This window comes from Protopterus annectens, chromosome 16.part0 (assembly GCF_019279795.1).
Source record: "Protopterus annectens isolate FY-2018-M chromosome 16.part0, PAN1.0, whole genome shotgun sequence".
Taxonomy (NCBI): Eukaryota; Metazoa; Chordata; order Ceratodontiformes; family Protopteridae; genus Protopterus; species Protopterus annectens.
In genome coordinates this window covers 87,107,804-87,126,689 of record NC_056750.1, presented here as the reverse complement: position 1 = coordinate 87,126,689, position 18,886 = coordinate 87,107,804, and the positions used below count along the sequence as shown (strand labels likewise).

The window sequence follows — 18,886 nt, the reverse complement described above, 5'->3', positions numbered from 1 at the left end:
TCCTTCAAACCTGGATCTGTTGTCAAAATATCCCAGTGAGATCTAATCACATTTTTGATACTACCCACATCTCTCATATAGAATAAATGTACCCTAATCCTGTTCTCATTATAAGACCCTGACCCACCAACTCTGAGGGTCCTGGATTAAATGTAGTTCTTACCAGAAAGGTAAGGAGTAGCATCACCATCTCTCAGATGAGAAAGCCCACCCAGCCCTTTTCAGTGTCACTGTCCTTACACAGCCCTTTGTCACTGTCACTGTCCTTACACAGCCCTTTGTCAGTGTCACTGTCCTTACACAGCCCTTTGTCACTGTCACTGTCCTTACACAGCCCTTTGTCAGTGTCACTGTCCTTACACAGCCCTTTGTCACTGTCCTTACACAGCCCTTTGTCAGTGTCACTGTCCTTACACAGCCCTTTGTCAGTGTCACTGTCCTTACACAGCCCTTTGTCAGTGTCACTGTCCTTACACAGCCCTTTGTCACTGTCCTTACATAGCCCTTTGTCAGTGTCACTGTTCTTACACAGCCCTTTGTCCCTGTCCTTACATAGCCCTTTGTCAGTGTCACTGTCCTTACACAGCCCTTTGTCAGTGTCACTGTCCTTACACAGCCCTTTGTCAGTGTCACTGTCCTTACACAGCCCTTTGTCACTGTCACTGTCCTTACACAGCCCTTTGTCACTGTCACTGTCCTTACACAGCCCTTTGTCAGTGTCACTGTCCTTACACAGCCCTTTGTCCCTGTCCTTACATAGCCCTTTGTCAGTGTCACTGTCCTTACACAGCCCTTTGTCACTGTCCTTACATAGCCCTTTGTCAGTGTCACTGTCTTTACACAGCTCTTTATCAGTGTCACTGTCCTTACACAGCCCTTTGTCAGTGTCACTGTCCTTACACAGCCCTTTGTCACTGTCACTGTCCTTACACAGCCCTTTGTCAGTGTCACTGTCCTTACACAGCCCTTTGTCACTGTCACTGTCCTTACACAGCCCTTTGTCAGTGTCACTGTCCTTACACAGCCCTTTGTCAGTGTCACTGTCCTTACACAGCCCTTTGTCGCTGTCACTGTCCTTAGCCCTTTGTCAGTGTCACTGTCCTTACACAGCCCTTTGTCCCTGTCCTTACATAGCCCTTTGTCAGTGTCACTGTCCTTACACAGCCCTTTGTCACTGTCCTTACATAGCCCTTTGTCAGTGTCACTGTCTTTACACAGCCCTTTGTCACTGTCCTTACATAGCCCTTTGTCAGTGTCACTGTCTTTACACAGCTCTTTATCAGTGTCACTGTCCTTACACAGCCCTTTGTCAGTGTCACTGTCCTTACACAGCCCTTTGTCACTGTCACTGTCCTTACACAGCCCTTTGTCAGTGTCACTGTCCTTACACAGCCCTTTGTCACTGTCACTGTCCTTACACAGCCCTTTGTCCCTGTCCTTACATAGCCCTTTGTCAGTGTCACTGTCCTTACACAGCCCTTTGTCAGTGTCACTGTCCTTACACAGCCCTTTGTCAGTGTCACTGTCCTTACACAGCCCTTTGTCACTGTCACTGTCCTTACACAGCCCTTTGTCAGTGTCACTGTCCTTACACAGCCCTTTGTCCCTGTCCTTACATAGCCCTTTGTCAGTGTCACTGTCCTTACACAGCCCTTTGTCACTGTCACTGTCCTTACATAGCCCTTTGTCAGTGTCACTGTCTTTACACAGCTCTTTATCAGTGTCACTGTCCTTACACAGCCCTTTGTCAGTGTCACTGTCCTTACACAGCCCTTTGTCACTGTCACTGTCCTTACACAGCCCTTTGTCAGTGTCACTGTCCTTACACAGCCCTTTGTCACTGTCACTGTCCTTACACAGCCCTTTGTCAGTGTCACTGTCCTTACACAGCCCTTTGTCACTGTCACTGTCCTTACACAGCCCTTTGTCACTGTCACTGTCCTTACACAGCCCTTTGTCAGTGTCACTGTCCTTACACAGCCCTTTGTCAGTGTCACTGTCCTTACACAGCCCTTTGTCCCTGTCCTTACACAGCCCTTTGTCAGTGTCACTGTCCTTACACAGCCCTTTGTCAGTGTCACTGTCCTTACACAGCTCTTTGTTGTGTCACTGTCCTTACACAGCCCTTTGTCACTGTCCTTACATAGCCCTTTGTCAGTGTCACTGTCCTTACACAGCCCTTTGTCAGTGTCACTGTCCTTACACAGCCCTTTGTCGTGTCACTGTCCTTACACAGCCCTTTGTCACAGTCCTTGCATAGCCCTTTGTCAGTGTCACTGTCCTTACACAGCCCTTTGTCCCTGTCCTTACATAGCCCTTTGTCAGTGTCACTGTCCTTACACAGCCCTTTGTCCCTGTCCTTACACAGCTCTTTGTCAGTGTCACTGTCCTTATAGACTCCAGCCCTAAATCTTCTACACAGATCATCCAATTCTAATTCAAAACCTTCCTGTCGAGGATTATAGTGAGATATCCTAAGTACTTGACCTTTAACTATATTCCCAAACATCTATCCCGGATGCATACTATGCCTATGAAGGAAGGCATTGTGATGGCAAGACTTCCTGTACACTCCTGTATTCAACAAACCACTATCCAACCTCTCTATATAAACATCCAAAAAGGAGATCCATGTGTCTTAAAACTCATGGCTAAACTTCACGAATGGTGGCAGACCATTCACGTTATCAACAAATACCAATAACTCATTCAAAGACCCTCTCCAAACAAAAAACAAGTCATCTACGAAACGCCTATAAAAGAGGACATGTTGGAATCTACTCCATACTACCCTTACCAAGGAAATTTCACTACCTCTATTTAAAAAAGGCCTCAAAGACTACATCATATCACACTGGCTGTGCCCTTGCTCAAAACCTGATTAACAACTCCATTAAATCATGTATTACTACCCAGTCTGCTGTTTAGCTATCTACCCATGCCTCATTTCATATATATGTCTGTGCATTCTGAATGATGATATCTGCTTGTATCCTATGTTTATATTTTGATATGTTTCCTGAGTTTAAAACTCAGTTAAGTATTTACTGTGTCTGTTCTGTGTTATGTGGAGCTTTTCTGCCTGGGCCTCCACTGAAAATAGACATGCATCCAGTCGGACTATTCCGGTCAGAAATGTAAAATAAATAAAGTCCACCCAGAAAAATGACTAGTTATTTTTTTCTTGGATTGACAGTTGGCCAAGTATTTAGCTACTCTATCTGTTTGGCAAACTACATTCCTGGACCATAATTTTCATGGTAATGGCCAAACTGGGCCTTCGGCATACAGGTTTCTGTGATTAGACCTTCTGTTTAACATGTCAGCAATCCATGGTGTGATTTATTGGGTTACCACAAGCTAAGTGCATGAATAAATAATGAAGCTAAACTGGTGCTGTGTGTTTTATTTCATTTATTTGTAAAAAAATATGAGCAAATAATTACATTTCTGCATTTTGTAATTCTGTACTAAAGTACAAATGAGTTTTTGTTAGAATGAACACAGGTATTTTATGATCTTTTATTATAAAAAGAAAACAAAAATGTCAGTGCACAGCGTTATACCCAGAAACACTGCCGCCTCAGCCCTTCAGAGGTGACCTCCGTCACTCAGCTTTGGAAAGCTGCAGATAGAATTGCATTTAAATTAGGTTATTATTCTTTAAGTGAATTAAACACAGTCACTGGCAACTTAGGGGTCAGCGAGGAAAGTGAAATCAGGTAAAGAACTGCAAGGTAAGCATCATAAAAATAAAAGCATTTAAAAGTAATTTCTTGTTTTTTTTTTAATTTTCAGGACACTTACCACTACAAAGATGACACCAGTCATTGATGTAACGAATGCTACAGGGACAGAATCTGCTCAGAATGAAACGGTGGTTAGTTCACACTTCTCAACAACCATTGGGAGTACCATAATGCTGTTGGCACTAATTATCGGGGTACCAGGGAACTGGTTTGTTGTCTGGAGTATTGTCTGTCAAATGAGGAAAAGAAATGTGACTTGTATTCTCATACTTAATCTAGCAATAGCAGATGGAACGATAATGCTTCTGACACCCTTCTTTATAGTTTACATGATTCAGCACAACTGGAGTTTTGGACGGGCCATCTGTAAGATTGTGTACTACCTTTGCTGCATAAATATGTATGCAAGCATTTTCCTTATAATGTTAATGAGCGTAGATCGACTTGTCGCTGTGACATTGCCCCACCTTTCCCATACAATCCGAAAAAAGAAGCTTGTTTGGAAGATCATTTGTGTCCTTTGGGCAATGTCTGTTTTACTGGCAATACCAGCTGTCATATACAGAGATATCATGGATATGAACGACCGCAATATTTGTCGACCTGTGTATAAAACAAATGGTGAAGGGATATTTCATTGTATTTTTGAGTTTGTTTTGGCATTTGCAATCCCATTTATTGTTATCCTGTTCAGTTATTCATGCATCAAACTGAGGCTGCGAACAACCAGGTTCAAGAAGCGTGCACGGACAGAAAGGCTAATTGTTATTATTGTGGCAGCATTTGTTATACTCTGGTTACCATACCATATTATTGGTCTAATACAGATAATTTCCTACCTCTATCCAAGCAACAAATGGCTAGAACGTATCTGGCTTTCATGCAGGGCACCAGTTACAGCTATTGCCTTTGTCAGCAGCAGTGTAAACCCAGTGCTGTATGCCTTTGCAGGAACTGACCTTATCAAGACAGCAGGCATGAAATTTATGGTCAAGCTGTTAGAGGGTAACTCAGACATCAGTCGTAAACTGAGATCTGCCAAAGATGGCCTCCGAGAAGGCAACAAAGATGGCAGCAAAGAAGTTAGCAAAGCAGAATCTATGGAAATACGCAACCCAAGTGAACTGCAGACCTCTGCCAGTGTACGATGATTACTCTCAGTAAACCATGTAGAAAGGTTTTTGGAGATTCTGTGATTTTTGTTAGCAAATCCTTTCAAATGTAGTCACTTTGGGTAATTTCTTATTGTACTGCACAAAGCATGAGATGTTCCAACAAGGTTAAAAATATAGAATGGCTGGTCCTCTCTCTGGTCCTTAATCAAACAGACGAGTGTTGACCTGCGATACATTTATTATACTGAATACATCATCGAATGGTACTGAGTGCTTGTTCTTAACAGAGTAAATGGGGACCACAATACCTTAACCATTCATTTCTGGTAGAGTTTATGTCAGTAGTACAGATATCGTGAAGTGTTAAATTCATGACTAAACAAGCAAAATTATGAGAAGGACTGCAAAAAGCATCAGCTGCTGCTGGTATTTAGAGCCGTTGGATCCATACAGAAGACTGAGAAAAACTGGTGTTTCTGTTGAATGCTTCACACTATTTCATTTTGGATCAGGGAACAAAATGAGTCTGCTGTTAAACATGACATTTTGTGATACACTGTATGATTAAGAATTAAAGTACACAGGACACCTGCTCACTTACTTAGTAGATCCTCAAGATTAATGATCAAACCCTTCTCCATATTAAAGAACATAACTTACTTATATACACTGTAGAAGAAAGGACGGAGGTATGGTAGGGCAAACCATTTTAAAGAACATAACTTACTTATATACACTGTAGAGGAAAGGACGGAGGTATGGTAGGGCAACCCATTTTAAAGAACATAACTTACTTATATACACTGTAGAGGAAAGGACGGAGGTATGATAGGGCAACCCATTTTAAAGAACATAACTTACTTATATACACTGTAGAAGAAAGGACGGAGGTATGGTAGGCCAAACCATTTTAAAGAACATAACTTATTTATATACACTGTAGAGGAAAGGACGGAGGTATGGTAGGGCAACCCATTTTAAAGAACATAACTTACTTATATACACTGTAGAGGAAAGGACGGAGGTATGGTAGGGCAAACCATTTTAAAGAACATAACTTACTTATATACACTGTAGAAGAAAGGCCGGAGGTATGGTAGGGCAAACCATTTTAAAGAACATAACTTACTTATATACACTGTAGAGGAAAGGACGGAGGTATGATAGGGCAACCCATTTTAAAGAACATAACTTACTTATATACACTGTAGAAGAAAGGATGGAGGTATGGTAGGGCAACCCATTTTAAAGAACATAACTTACTTATATACACTGTAGAAGAAAGGATGGAGGTATGGTAGGGCTAACCATTTTAAAGAACATAACTTACTTATATACACTGTAGAGGAAAGGACGGAGGTATGGTAGGGCAACCCATTTTAAAGAACATAACTTACTTATATACACTGTAGAAGAAAGGACGGAGGTATGGTAGGGCAAACCATTTTAAAGAATATAACTTACTTATATACACTGTAGAGGAAAGGACGGAGGTATGGTAGGGCAACCCATTTTAAAGAACATAACTTACTTATATACACTGTAGAGGAAAGGACGGAGGTATGATAGGGCAACCCATTTTAAAGAACATAACTTATTTATATACACTGTAGAGGAAAGGACGGAGGTATGGTAGGGCAACCCATTTTAAAGAACATAACTTACTTATATACACTGTAGAGGAAAGGATGGAGGTATGGTAGGCCAAACCATTTTAAAGAACATAACTTACTTATACACTGTAGAAGAAAGGACGGAGGTATGGTAGGGCAACCCATTTTAAAGAACATAACTTACTTATATACACTGTAGAGGAAAGGACGGAGGTATGGTAGGGCAACCCATTTTAAAGAACATAACTTACTTATATACACTGTAGAGGAAAGGACGGAGGTATGATAGGGCAAACCATTTTAAAGAACATAACTTACTTATATACACTGTAGAAGAAAGGACGGAGGTATGGTAGGGCAACCCATTTTAAAGAACATAACTTACTTATATACACTGTAGAAGAAAGGATGGAGGTATGGTAGGGCAACCCATTTTAAAGAACATAACTTACTTATATACACTGTAGAGGAAAGGACGGAGGTATGATAGGGCAACCCATTTTAAAGAACATAACTTATTTATATACACTGTAGAAGAAAGGACAGAGGTATGATAGGGCAACCCATTTTAAAGAACATAACTTATTTATATACACTGTAGAAGAAAGGACGGAGGTATGATAGGGCAACCCATTTTAAAGAACATAACTTACTTATATACACTGTAGAGGAAAGGATGGAGGTATGGTAGGGCAAACCAGTTTAAAGAACATAACTTACTTATATACACTGTAGAAGAAAGGACGGAGGTATGGTAGGGCAACCCATTTTAAAGAACATAACTTACTTATATACACTGTAGAGGAAAGGACGGAGGTATGATAGGGCAAACCATTTTAAAGAACATAACTTACTTATATACACTGTAGAGGAAAGGACGGAGGTATGGTAGGGCAACCCATTTTAAAGAACATAACTTACTTATATACACTGTAGAAGAAAGGATGGAGGTATGGTAGGGCAACCCATTTTAAAGAACATAACTTACTTATATACACTGTAGAGGAAAGGACGGAGGTATGATAGGGCAACCCATTTTAAAGAACATAACTTATTTATATATACTGTAGAAGAAAGGACGGAGGTATGATAGGGCAACCCATTTTAAAGAACATAACTTATTTATATACACTGTAGAAGAAAGGACGGAGGTATGATAGGGCAACCCATTTTAAAGAACATAACTTACTTATATACACTGTAGAGGAAAGGACGGAGGTATGGTAGGGCAAACCATTTTAAAGAACATAACTTACTTATATACACTGTAGAGGAAAGGACGGAGGTATGGTAGGGCAACCCATTTTAAAGAACATAACTTACTTATATACACTGTAGAGGAAAGGACGGAGGTATGATAGGGCAACCCATTTTAAAGAACATAACTTACTTATATACACTGTAGAAGAAAGGACGGAGGTATGGTAGGCCAAACCATTTTAAAGAACATAACTTACTTATACACTGTAGAAGAAAGGACGGAGGTATGGTAGGGCAACCCTTTTTAAAGAACATAACTTACTTATATACACTGTAGAAGAAACGAGGTATGGTAGGGCAACCCATTTTAAAGAACATAACTTACTTATATACACTGTAGAGGAAAGGACGGAGGTATGATAGGGCAACCCATTTTAAAGAACATAACTTACTTATATACACTGTAGAAGAAAGGACGGAGGTATGGTAGGGCAAACCATTTTAAAGAACATAACTTACTTATATACACTGTAGAAGAAAGGACGGAGGTATGGTAGGGCAAACCATTTTAAAGAACATAACTTACTTATATACACTGTAGAGGAAAGGACGGAGGTATGATAGGGCAACCCATTTTAAAGAACATAACTTACTTATATACACTGTAGAGGAAAGTGGGCGTAATGGCAGCCATTTTAAAGAACATAACTTACTTATATACACTGTAGAGGAAAGGACGGAGGTATGATAGGGCAACCCTTTTTAAAGAACATAACTTACTTACATACACTGTAGAAGAAAGGATGGAGGTATGGTAGGGCAACCCATTTTAAAGAACATAACTTACTTATATACACTGTAGAAGAAAGGACGGAGGTATGGTAGGGCAACCCATTTTAAAGAAAATAACTTACTTATATACACTGTAGAAGAAAGGACGGAGGTATGGTAGGGCAACCCATTTTAAAGAACATAACTTACTTATATACACTGTAGAGGAAAGGACGGAGGTATGATAGGGCAAACCATTTTAAAGAACATAACTTACTTATATACACTGTAGAGGAAAGGATGGAGGTATGGCAGGGCAACCCATTTTAAAGAACATAACTTACTTATATACACTGTAGAGGAAAGGACGGAGGTATGGTAGGGCAACCCTTTTTAAAGAACATAACTTACTTACATACACTGTAGAAGAAAGGATGGAGGTATGGTAGGGCAACCCATTTTAAAGAACATAACTTACTTATATACACTGTAGAAGAAAGGACGGAGGTATGATAGGGCAAACCATTTTAAAGAACATAACTTACTTATATACACTGTAGAAGAAAGGACGGAGGTATGGTAGGGCAACCCATTTTAAAGAACATAACTTACTTATATACACTGTAGAAGAAAGGATGGAGGTATGGTAGGGCAAACCATTTTAAAGAACATAACTTACTTATATACACTGTAGAGGAAAGGACGGAGGTATGATAGGGCAACCCATTTTAAAGAACATAACTTACTTATATACACTGTAGAGGAAAGGACGGAGGTATGGTAGGGCAACCCATTTTAAAGAACATAACTTACTTATATACACTGTAGAAGAAAGGACGGAGGTATGGTAGGGCAACCCATTTTAAAGAAAATAACTTACTTATATACACTGTAGAAGAAAGGACGGAGGTATGGTAGGGCAACCCATTTTAAAGAACATAACTTACTTATATACACTGTAGAGGAAAGGACGGAGGTATGGTAGGGCAAACCATTTTAAAGAACATAACTTACTTATATACACTGTAGAGGAAAGGATGGAGGTATGGCAGGGCAACCCATTTTAAAGAACATAACTTACTTATATACACTGTAGAGGAAAGGACGGAGGTATGGTAGGGCAAACCATTTTAAAGAACATAACTTACTTATATACACTGTAGAAGAAAGGATGGAGGTATGGTAGGGCAACCCATTTTAAAGAACATAACTTACTTATATACACTGTAGAGGAAAGGACGGAGGTATGGTAGGGCAACCCATTTTAAAGAACATAACTTACTTATATACACTGTAGAAGAAAGGATGGAGGTATGGTAGGGCAAACCATTTTAAAGAACATAACTTACTTATATACACTGTAGAGGAAAGGACGGAGGTATGATAGGGCAACCCATTTTAAAGAACATAACTTACTTATATACACTGTAGAAGAAAGGACGGAGGTATGGTAGGGCAAACCATTTTAAAGAACATAACTTACTTATATACACTGTAGAGGAAAGGACGGAGGTATGGTAGGCCAAACCATTTTAAAGAACATAACTTATTTATATACACTGTAGAGGAAAGGACGGAGGTATGGTAGGGCAACCCATTTTAAAGAACATAACTTACTTATATACACTGTAGAGGAAAGGACGGAGGTATGGTAGGGCAAACCATTTTAAAGAACATAACTTACTTATATACACTGTAGAGGAAAGGACGGAGGTATGGTAGGGCAACCCATTTTAAAGAACATAACTTACTTATATACACTGTAGAGGAAAGGACGGAGGTATGATAGGGCAACCCATTTTAAAGAACATAACTTACTTATATACACTGTAGAAGAAAGGACTGAGGTAAGGTAGGCCAAACCATTTTAAAGGACATAACTTATTTATATACACTGTAGAGGAAAGGACGGAGGTATGGTAGGGCAACCCATTTTAAAGAACATAACTTACTTATATACACTGTAGAAGAAAGGACGGAGGTATGGTAGGGCAAACCATTTTAAAGAATATAACTTACTTATATACACTGTAGAGGAAAGGACGGAGGTATGGTAGGGCAACCCATTTTAAAGAACATAACTTACTTATATACACTGTAGAGGAAAGGACGGAGGTATGATAGGGCAACCCATTTTAAAGAACATAACTTACTTATATACACTGTAGAGGAAAGGACGGAGGTATGATAGGGCAACCCATTTTAAAGAACATAACTTACTTATATACACTGTAGAAGAAAGGACGGAGGTATGGTAGGGCAACCCATTTTAAAGAACATAACTTACTTATATGCACTGTAGAAGAAAGGACGGAGGTATGGTAGGGCAAACCATTTTAAAGAACATAACTTACTTATATACACTGTAGAGGAAAGGACGGAGGTATGGTAGGGCAACCCATTTTAAAGAACATAACTTACTTATATACACTGTAGAGGAAAGGACGGAGGTATGATAGGGCAACCCATTTTAAAGAACATAACTTACTTATATACACTGTAGAGGAAAGGATGGAGGTATGGTAGGCCAAACCATTTTAAAGAACATAACTTACTTATACACTGTAGAAGAAAGGATGGAGGTATGGAAGGGCAACCCATTTTAAAGAACATAACTTACTTATATGCACTGTAGAGGAAAGGACGGAGGTATGGTAGGGCAACCCATTTTAAAGAACATAACTTACTTATATACACTGTAGAAGAAAGGACGGAGGTATGGTAGGGCAACCCATTTTAAAGAACATAACTTACTTATATACACTGTAGAAGAAAGGACGGAGGTATGGTAGGGCAACCCATTTTAAAGAACATAACTTACTTATATACACTGTAGAAGAAAGGACGGAGGTATGGTAGGCCAAACCATTTTAAAGAACATAACTTACTTATACACTGTAGAAGAAAGGACGGAGGTATGGTAGGGCAACCCTTTTTAAAGAACATAACTTACTTATATACACTGTAGAAAAAACGAGGTATGGTAGGGCAACCCATTTTAAAGAACATAACTTACTTATATGCACTGTAGAGGAAAGGACGGAGGTATGGTAGGGCAAACCATTTTAAAGAACATAACTTACTTATATACACTGTAGAGGAAAGGACGGAGGTATGGTAGGGCAAACCATTTTAAAGAACATAACTTACTTATATACACTGTAGAAGAAAGGACGGAGGTATGGTAGGGCAAACCATTTTAAAGAACATAACTTACTTATATACACTGTAGAAGAAAGGACGGAGGTATGGTAGGGCAACCCATTTTAAAGAACATAACTTACTTATATACACTGTAGAAGAAAGGACGGAGGTATGGTAGGGCAAACCATTTTAAAGAACATAACTTACTTATATACACTGTAGAGGAAAGGACGGAGGTATGGTAGGGCAAACCATTTTAAAGGACATAACTTACTTATATACACTGTAGAAGAAAGGACGGAGGTATGGTAGGGCAAACCATTTTAAAGAACATAACTTACTTATATACACTGTAGAGGAAAGGACGGAGGTATGATAGGGCAACCCATTTTAAAGAACATAACTTACTTATATACACTGTAGAGGAAAGGACGGAGGTATGGTCGGGCAACCCATTTTAAAGAACATAACTTACTTATATACACTGTAGAGGAAAGGACGGAGGTATGATAGGGCAACCCTTTTTAAAGAACATAACTTACTTATATACACTGTAGAAGAAAGGACGGAGGTATGGTAGGGCAACCCATTTTAAAGAACATAACTTACTTATATACACTGTAGAGGAAAGGACGGAGGTATGATAGGGCAACCCATTTTAAAGAACATAACTTACTTATATACACTGTAGAAGAAAGGACGGAGGTATGGTAGGGCAAACCATTTTAAAGAACATAACTTACTTATATACACTGTAGAAGAAAGGACGGAGGTATGGTAGGGCAAACCATTTTAAAGAACATAACTTATTTATATACACTGTAGAGGAAAGGATGGAGGCATGGTAGGGCAAACCATTTTAAAGAACATAACTTACTTATATACACTGTAGAAGAAAGGACGGAGGTATGGTTGGGCAAACCATTTTAAAGAACATAACTTACTTATATACACTGTAGAAGAAAGGACGGAGGTATGGTAGGGCAACCCATTTTAAAGAACATAACTTACTTATATACACTGTAGAGGAAAGGACAGAGGTATGGTAGGGCAACCCATTTTAAAGAACATAACTTACTTATATACACTGTAGAAGAAAGGACGGAGGTATGGTAGGGCAAACCATTTTAAAGAACATAACTTACTTATATGCACTGTAGAAGAAAGGACGGAGGTATGGTAGGGCAAACCATTTTAAAGAACATAACTTATTTATATGCACTGTAGAGGAAAGGACGGAGGTATGGTAGGGCAAACCGTTTTAAAGAACATAACTTATTTATATACACTGTAGAAGAAAGGACGGAGGTATGATAGGGCAAACCATTTTAAAGAACATAACTTACTTATATACACTGTAGAAGAAAGGACGGAGGTATGGTAGGGCAAACCATTTTAAAGAACATAACTTACTTATATACACTGTAGAAGAAAGGACGGAGGTATGGTAGGGCAAACCATTTTAAAGAACATAACTTACTTATATACACTGTAGAGGAAAGGACGGAGGTATGGTAGGGCAAACCATTTTAAAGAACATAACTTACTTATATACACTGTAGAAGAAAGGACGGAGGTATGGTAGGGCAACCCATTTTAAAGAACATAACTTACTTATATACACTGTAGAGGAAAGGACGGAGGTATGGTAGGGCAACCCATTTTAAAGAACATAACTTATTTATATACACTGTAGAGGAAAGGACGGAGGTATGGTAGGGCAACCCATTTTAAAGAACATAACTTACTTATATACACTGTAGAAGAAAGGACGGAGGTATGGTAGGGCAAACCATTTTAAAGAACATAACTTACTTATATACACTGTAGAGGAAAGGACGGAGGTATGGTAGGGCAACCCATTTGAAAGAACATAACTTACTTATATACACTGTAGAGGAAAGGACGGAGGTATGGTAGGGCAAACTGAATGAGTAAACAAAGTATGGCAATACATCAAGGATGGGTCAAGGGTGCAATACTCAAAGAGGTGGACAAGGATTTAAGGTACAGACAAAAAAGATTAAAAGTGAAGGAGGTTAATGTGGCTGTAGAGGAGAATGATGTTAAAAATTAAGGCGAAAGACAGAACAAGCACAAGGAAAGAAGGTGGTGGGGTGGAACAGGTACGCTACAAGGAAATGCAACAAAGAAGGTGAGGACAGGTGAAAGTGAAATGGTAAAAAGGATCAAGAGGGGAACAAGAAACTTCTTTAGATTTACAGTAAAAAGATGAAGAGAGGGACAGGCTTTCATAGGCTAAGTAAAGACAGGAAGGAGGTAATGGAAAAAGTGTGAAGTAGCAGAGGTCACGAGTGAATAATGAATGAATACTTTTACTGTAGTCTTTATAAATGAATCCAAAGGGAGGGTGCTCTGCTTGGAAGGAGATGGGGCAGATGAGGGAGAGCATTGGACAGACTGACAGACGGAAAGGACATTGACAGAAGAATGGTTTCTCTTAAGGTAAAAAAGTATAGGGACTAGAGGAGAACCCACCCAGAGTCTTAAGAAATCTAGCTAGTGTTCTAGCATATTCTCTGACTTAAGGTTTTCAGAAGATTGCTGGTTACTGATAAAGGGTAGAAGGCAAGAACTAGATTTCTTTTGCACAAGGGATGGGATCAGGAAAAAATCAGGGAATAACAGAACGGTTTAGGTTAACAGCAGTAGCAGGAAAATTTATGGAAACAATTCCTGATGGAAAGGTTGGTTGTTCTCCTAGAGTAAAGCAATATTCTGGCCAACATGGTTTAATTGCCAGAAAAACCTGTAAGACAAACATAATGCAGTTTTATAATTGCATCGCAGGATAACCTGACAAGAGAGCACTGGTCTGTCTTGATGTCAGAGAGGCCTTTGAGTTGTTCCCACAATGGTGGAAAATCAGAATGTCAGGGATTGGATTAACCAAGAGGAGGGTAGGAATAGGATCAGGATTAACAAGGAGGAGGCTAAGGCTAGGATTTACAAGGAGCTGGCTAGGGATAGGATTAACAAGGAGTGTGCTAGGGATAGGATTAATAAGGAGGAGGCTAGGGATAGGATTAACAAGGAGCTGGCTAGGGATAGGAGCAGGATTAATAAGGAGGTCGATAGGGATAGGACTAACAAGAAGGCTGCTGTGAAAAATGGAGGTTTGGGGTAGGATCAAGACTACTATCTGGACGGCTGTATATTTAAAGGATAAGATAGGGGTGCAGTGAGACAAACAATATTGGGAATAAGGAACAGGACAGCTTGAGAACAGATGTTGCTGGTCCTGGTTTCAGTTCTCAATAACAGCTTTGTTTCATGCATATCTTTGGAAACAGAGAGCAAGAATAGCCACTTCCCTGCTGGCACAAACTATGAAGGATAGTGGACAGTCCTTGGAAGGATTTGGAAAAATTAAGTAAGTGGAATTAAAGGTGGCAGTGGAGAGTTAATGCACAGAATGGATTGGTACAATGGTTAACGTGTTTACCTTACAGACACAATGTGCAGGGTTTGATTCTCAAATGGAATAATCAGTCTAACTTAAAATGGTCTACAAAGGCAGTTAGCCTACATTACCAACTTAAGAAATAGAAAGTACTGCATGTGGGCCACAATGACACTAGAATGAATTTTCACCTGGGGAGTGGAAATGATAGCAACAATATCAGGAAAAGAATTTGAAAGTGTCCACCGGGAGCAGAGCAAGAGGGCAGTGGCAGCTGCTAACACAATCTTGGATGTTTCCTCTGGTGTCCGAATACCAGAAACAATAGCTGAGACAGGTGTTATGGGGCATGATTGGTAGTTGCCAATAGGGATGAGTTCAGTACTGGCCTGAATTTAGGACGTGACATCATAAATGAATGGTAACACTGAATTAACGTTAGGAGCTTGGCCAGACATGTGACATCATAAATGAAAGGTAACACACTGAATTAATGTTAGGCGCTTGCCCAGACATGTGACATCATAAATGAATGGTAACACTGAATTAACGTTAGAAGCTTGGCCAGACATGTGACATCATAAATGAAAGGTAACACACTGAATTAATGTTAGGCGCTTGCCCAGACATGTGACATCATAAATCAATGGTAACACTGAATTAACGTTAGGAGCTTGCCCAGACATGTGACATCATAAATGAAAGGTAACACACTGAATTAATGTTAGGCACTTGCCCAGACATGTGACATCATAAATGAAAGGTAACACACTGAATTAATGTTAGGTGCTTGCCCAGACATGTGACATCATAAATGAATGGTAACACTGAATTAACGTTAGGAGTTTGGCTAGACATGTGATATTATAAATGAATGGTAACACTGAATTAATGTTAGCAGCTTGGCCAGACATGATATAAATAAATGGTAACACTGAATTAATGTTAGGAACTTGGCCAGATGCACATAAATTCCGAAAAGTACATAAATTCAGAAAGACTTTTTTTGTCTTAACGTTTGGGTTTGGGGGCACCAGTCTGGAAAAGTGCCTGATAAACTAGCTTTGGCTCTGGGTAATAGTTCTGCTATACCATTCCCCAGTCAGGTCATACTCTGAGTACTGAGAACAGTTTAGGAGACCATTCAGTGAGCAGGTCAGGCTGGTGGAAGGAGTCCAGAGGATAGTCTCCAGAAGGCATGGCATGGAGGAGGAAGAGAGATAAGCACAGATTAATAGAGCTAAAAAGTTTGTCACCTGAGATAGGAAGTGATAAGGATAGAGGGGTCTATATCATATGAGTGAATTGCACAAATTGCGACTGCTCATAATATTGCATGTACCAGACCTCCAACTTCCGATTGTGGGGGGCTGTGACCCCCCCCTACCCCCCTGCTAAATATATATTCCAACTCTGAGATCACACTACAGTGAGGAAAGGGCAAATATCCAATTCTTCACTGTACCGCAATCTCAGAAAAAGCACTTTGAGGTCCGGTACGTAAAATATTATGAGCGTTCGCAATTTGTGCGATTCGCTCATATGATATAGACCCAGGTTAGACAATGCGGGGACACACATTCATGTTAGGGAAAAGGACAGAGAGGGATGAAGACACACAGGCAGCAGGTTGTGGGGGACAATTACTCCTTGGGTTTGTAAAGGTACTTTTTCAAAGAGATCATTTCTGCTTCATGAAATATACCACCAGTATGAGTGATGGAGGGGGAGTTCTTGAAGATATTCATGGGGATGTGAGAGAGTTAAACAGATGAAAGATAACAAAGGATTTGAGGTTGAATATTTACCATACTTAAAGGACACACTATATTAGACTAACTACCTTTTTCTTGTTTGGCAACTCAAATGTAATGTAATGATAGAAACACTTCAGTGTTTCAAATGAAGTTGAGGAAATCACCATCTGTTAGTTGACAGACTACGTAAGAAAAATAAATTGGAGTTGAAAGAGGGAGGGTCACTGGTGATGTTCTTTCACAGAGAAGGGGGGTTGCTGCTGATGGGGCAGGGAAAGCAAGATACAAACATTCATGTGACTTTCTGGCAGTTTCTCTGTTCTGAACCCCAAGTAACAACATGGTTTCTGGTACCAGATTTGTGTATGTCCTTGAAGTAAAATATGTTTACTGCCAGAGATAACCAGTCCACATAAATGTAAACTTGGAGCTTTCAGGTATGTGTCATGGTAATGATGACCACGGGGAGCCACACATCGCCACAACAGAATCAAGCCAGGCATAAACAGCAGTTAGCTACAATGTGATGATGGGGTGTCATGGAGGGACAGAGGTTAGCAGTGCTATGGAGGACTGAGGAAAAGATGGGGGGGGGGGGATCTGATACTTGTTGCAAATACCAGCCATTTAGACACTCTCAGTCTGTGATATGTGAATGATTAAACACAGTTTTCAATTTCCTGATTTGGGGTTGCCAAGTATAATAAACAAAGCTAGTTTAATGGTAACTAGTTAACACCTTATGAAATTGTCATTTTAATGTGTATTCATCAATGAAATGGGATCTTGTACTGGATACAGACCTGTGGGTGTTTTTTCCCTTAACAGTATTCATGCCTTGAATTCTTAAATTTAACTTCATACATTTATATTTATCATTTTATACAAGGCACTCATAGTGCTTAAAACACCAGATGAGATAGCTAAACATGCATAGCATATTCCTATATTTTCCTGCAAAAGTAAAGTTCTAAGAGTTAATTCAGCAGCTTATATCATACAAGTTAAACAGCCAGGCAAAGATGTTTCCGATTTTGTTACTAAAAATGTATTAAATATATGTTTGTTTATTACGTAATGTAACACTTGTTTAAAGGTATTCCTCAGGACATCTTGTACACTCGCAGAACCCACCATGTATACTGAAGTAAAAATGCAGTTTACTTTATATAAAGTTTTAAAAGTTGGCTCTGATAGACATAAATAGATAATTTTAATTGTACACTTAAGCTGTTCAGTTCTTTTCTCTCTGTTAAGAATCAGAATATGTTTTTCTTTAATGCATTTGTGTTTATGATGCAACTAAGTCATAAAAAAATATGAACGATTTAACATCAGTGCATAACCATTTATTTTTGTTAGGTTTGCAATATTCCTGCAGTAATTGCATTTTTAGCACTTTACATCCATGTTATTCTTCCCCAAATATTTAGCCCATCTACTCTTTTTTTACACATTAATGGAAAGAAACTACCAAACCAACAACGCTTAGTGGTTTGTTTATATTATAAAAACTTGACGAAGCCATTGTTTGTGATTAATCTATCCCAGCATTTGTAATTTCTTTCTGGGTTTGTTTTATTCAACCTGTTTTAAAATGCTTGATATTTTATTAGATATGAGATAACTTTGACTGAACTCAGCAAAGTGTCCTGCAGTAAATGCAAGCTTGGGTATGGCATGGCTGAAAGTTTAGAGAATGCACATCTTGTTCATCTAAATGGATTAGAAATGACTGAACTAAGAAGAATTATTTCTTTTGTCACATTTTTCATAGGTCACCTTTAGTTGGAAAAGAAGGAGAGGAGGGTGCTGCGGCCTTAGTGCGAGATTTCACTAACTGGTATTTCAGTAAGAGGAAGATTGCACTGTTTAGTAAAAGTGGGCTTAGAACCATCATTTATTCAGACATGATTATTATTATGTGGGGTGGACATGGGTCCCCCCATGGTAGAAAAGAAAGGTAATTTACAAAAACTGACAGGCCAAGAAAAAGGCATGCAGATGACAAGGTGGCCTGATGAGGATAAGGAAGACCTTGTATAATGTTACTGTTAGGCAAAAAGCCCGACATTTCCAGAGGATATTTAATGAAAATTTGAGTCAAATTAAA

The 18,886-nt window shown here is 39.2% G+C and overlaps 1 protein-coding gene across 5 annotated transcripts in view; it reads left to right on the top strand.

The window, feature by feature from the left end:
- LOC122790849 (leukotriene B4 receptor 1-like) overlaps positions 1–18,164 on the top strand; it is a 327,283-nt gene extending 309,119 nt beyond the window's left edge. The window contains exons 2-4 of one of the 5 annotated variants that reach the window (XM_044058494.1): positions 3,799–6,357; positions 6,624–8,292; positions 8,889–18,164. In XM_044058494.1, coding sequence (XP_043914429.1) covers positions 3,799–4,900 — 1,102 coding nt within the window. In that variant the 3' untranslated portion in view covers positions 4,901–6,357; positions 6,624–8,292; positions 8,889–18,164. Of the gene's footprint in view, positions 1–3,798; positions 8,293–8,888 lie in introns of all 5 variants that reach the window. The other 4 variants (XM_044058493.1, XM_044058495.1, XM_044058492.1 and 1 more) reach the window with 4 other exon arrangements.
- The last annotated feature ends 722 nt before the right edge of the window (positions 18,165–18,886 follow it).